Source organism: Corvus brachyrhynchos, unplaced genomic scaffold (genome assembly GCF_000691975.1).
Source record: "Corvus brachyrhynchos isolate BGI_N302 unplaced genomic scaffold, ASM69197v1 scaffold14, whole genome shotgun sequence".
Classification (NCBI taxonomy): Eukaryota; Metazoa; Chordata; class Aves; order Passeriformes; family Corvidae; genus Corvus; species Corvus brachyrhynchos.
The window spans coordinates 20,420,472-20,423,001 of record NW_008239110.1 but is presented as its reverse complement, the minus strand read 5'-3'; the positions used below and the strand labels follow the sequence as shown (position 1 = coordinate 20,423,001).

At 43.1% G+C, this 2,530-nt stretch overlaps 1 protein-coding gene across 4 annotated transcripts in view; it reads left to right on the top strand.

Annotated features, from left to right (window-relative positions):
* Positions 1-1,708: 1,708 nt before the first annotated feature.
* RMND1 (required for meiotic nuclear division 1 homolog) overlaps positions 1,709-2,530 on the top strand; it is an 18,480-nt gene continuing 17,658 nt past the window's right edge. For all 4 annotated transcript variants that reach the window (XM_017739608.1, XM_017739605.1, XM_008637880.2 and 1 more), the window contains exon 1: positions 1,709-2,225. In XM_017739608.1, the coding sequence (XP_017595097.1) occupies positions 1,728-2,225 (498 nt within the window). In that variant the 5' untranslated portion in view covers positions 1,709-1,727. The remainder of the gene's footprint in view (positions 2,226-2,530) is intronic.

The following is a 2,530-nucleotide window of genomic DNA, read 5'->3' as shown; positions in this document are numbered from 1 at the left end:
GTCCGGTCCGCCCGCCAGCGGAGCGGGCCCGCCCTATCCGTAAACGTCGGTGGCTGTGCCGCAGCAAGCCAGGCCTCCCGGCCGGGGAGACAACGGGCGTGGCTAAAGCGTGCCGTATGCTGAAGAGACGTTGGAAAATAAATCCTGGTTCCGTGGCTGCTGCTCGGAGGTGGCGCCTCCTGCCCTGTTGTGGTCGCCCTTCGTCCCGCTTTCTTCTCCGATTGCTGTTCCGCTCCTCCTGGCTAGATGCCTCTGGTGCCACGGGTCTGACGCTTAGGCCCCTCGATGGAATTCAGTCTATATGATCTCTCTTTCCTTGTAACTTACTGTAAGCCTGTACAGTTGAAAAATCATTCCTGGCATTACTGATTCGGGGTGAGGTTTTGTTGGCTAGGGAAGCCAACAAAACCATTTTGAGTCTCATTCTGCCACTTATCACACACTGTTGGAGACTTCTCCCCTTGCTCTAGCTCTCCACCACCGGACTGAAGTTGCTGAGTTTCTGTCAGCTCTTTTTTTATCCAGAGGTAACAGGCCTTTGATAAGGTAAATATGCCTGATCCTGGACAGGGTCACTTTTTAAATACAGAACAAGTTTAAAATGAAATAGTCGTTTATCCCAGTAAGTATGCCAATAACAGGCTTCTAAATTAGGCAAAAATGTACGAGTGAAGGCCACATAAAGATATAAAGTCATGCCCAATATCAGTTCAACTAGGTATCCTTTTCAGGATGGAGGGCTTGTTCCACAGCACATACCGTGATTTGCTCTTTAAAGAAAATGTTTATTTCGACTGTTACATTAAAAAGTATTTGTAGTATTGAAGATCCTTCTTCAGTTTTTGAAAAATATTCTGAAATAGGCAGATTTATGAACTAGTCAGCTTAATGACTTTCTGTTAATAACTTGCTGAGGAATGCATTTTGTGTCATAAGGGAAATGTTCTTGATTAAGAGAACCAGGTGAGGACTGTCACTGGGTTTTTTCAGCAAATGAAACACATCCACTGAGGTATTGAGTCTACTGTCTGAATATTTTATTTGATTACCTCACACAACATAGTGTGAAAACAGTAGGTTTGCTCTTAGTCTGAACGACCAGAATAAGGACACTGTTGTGTTTCTGGCTGCACGGATCAGTCTGCAGGCAGGCCTGGTGGTCCCTGTTGCACCAGGATGTACTGGCAGGAGCAAGGCTGTAACTCAGCTTTATTCTCTGTAGTCAGGACAGATGGCTGGGGCTGGATCTGTGCTCGGCTGTACGTGGCACAGCAGCTGGAGCTGATGCTGAGCAGTGTGCGTGTTCTGTAGGTGACATTCCCATACAACCATGTAGTAATCTAATTGTTGTTTTTATTTTATATCACAGTGATTCACAGTGTCTGATGTCCTCTTTAAGGCACTGCTCACAAGCAGTGGGGTTACTGAAAGTGCAGGCTGCTGCACAGAATGAGCAGCAGAAGGAAAAGATGCCTGCTTGTACATTGACACAGCATCCAGTTCTATTTTTTCACCACTTGTTGTAAGCACACAGATGTGTTTTGATCTTAGAGTGTTTCCATAGGATCAAAAAAATCTTATTCCCACCAATGTCATGTGCTTAGGAGTAGTCACACATGCAAGAGTAGTATGGACAACCTTTTAGATAAGAGAGGAAATAATATTATTTCTTTCCAAAATGTTGATCGATGATTTTGTTTGTTTTAAGTACAGTTCAGAGGGAAGAAATGAGACTGAAACTTCTGCACCTTCAGATGAGATCTTTCCACACTTTAACAATATGCCAGTGCCAAAGCTTTAGCAAAACTGGATGTCTACAATTAAAGCTGGATAATGGCGTTGAAAGAACAGCTCACAGAACAGCAAAGTCTTGGAATTTGTATGCTCTGAAAACTGCGTTCCCTTGGTTGACAAGTCAACATGTGCAAGTCAAGAATTGCCAATTCCTCCGAGGATTTGTATCCACTTTGGGAAGAAATGTTCATTATCAGAGTGGGGAGGGCTTTTTCTCATCTTGGAGACATTTGGGTGCGACAGTGATGGAAAACTACAGGCTCAATCCAGAGTGGATCAAAAAGCTTAGGAACACATCGTCAAGATTTTATGCAGTTGTATCAGCTGGTAAAATTGTCCCCAAACCCAGTAACCAGCCAGTTAAGAGGCCACCAAAGGCACCGAGGACCAAGCAGCCATCCAGAACGAACCTGCCACTCTCAGACATGGAGGTAAAGGATGACATTTACAGTCTGTGTGACATTAATGGAGTGCATCACTTTAATTTACATTCAGATTTGGGTTTAGATTAACATTTTAATGAAATTAACATACTTCATTATTTACACTAGTGTGGGACCTTTGCAAATAGAAGCAAGCTTGATAGAAATTGGCATGTCTGGTATTTTGAAGGTAAAATGGAAGTTTACTTGCAATGTGTTAACAAAACTGGAGGGAAGATGAGTGGTTATTATAAAGTGGAAAGGTGAAGTGCATTAAAAATAGTTTTGACCAGTGCTTTCAAATCACATTTACT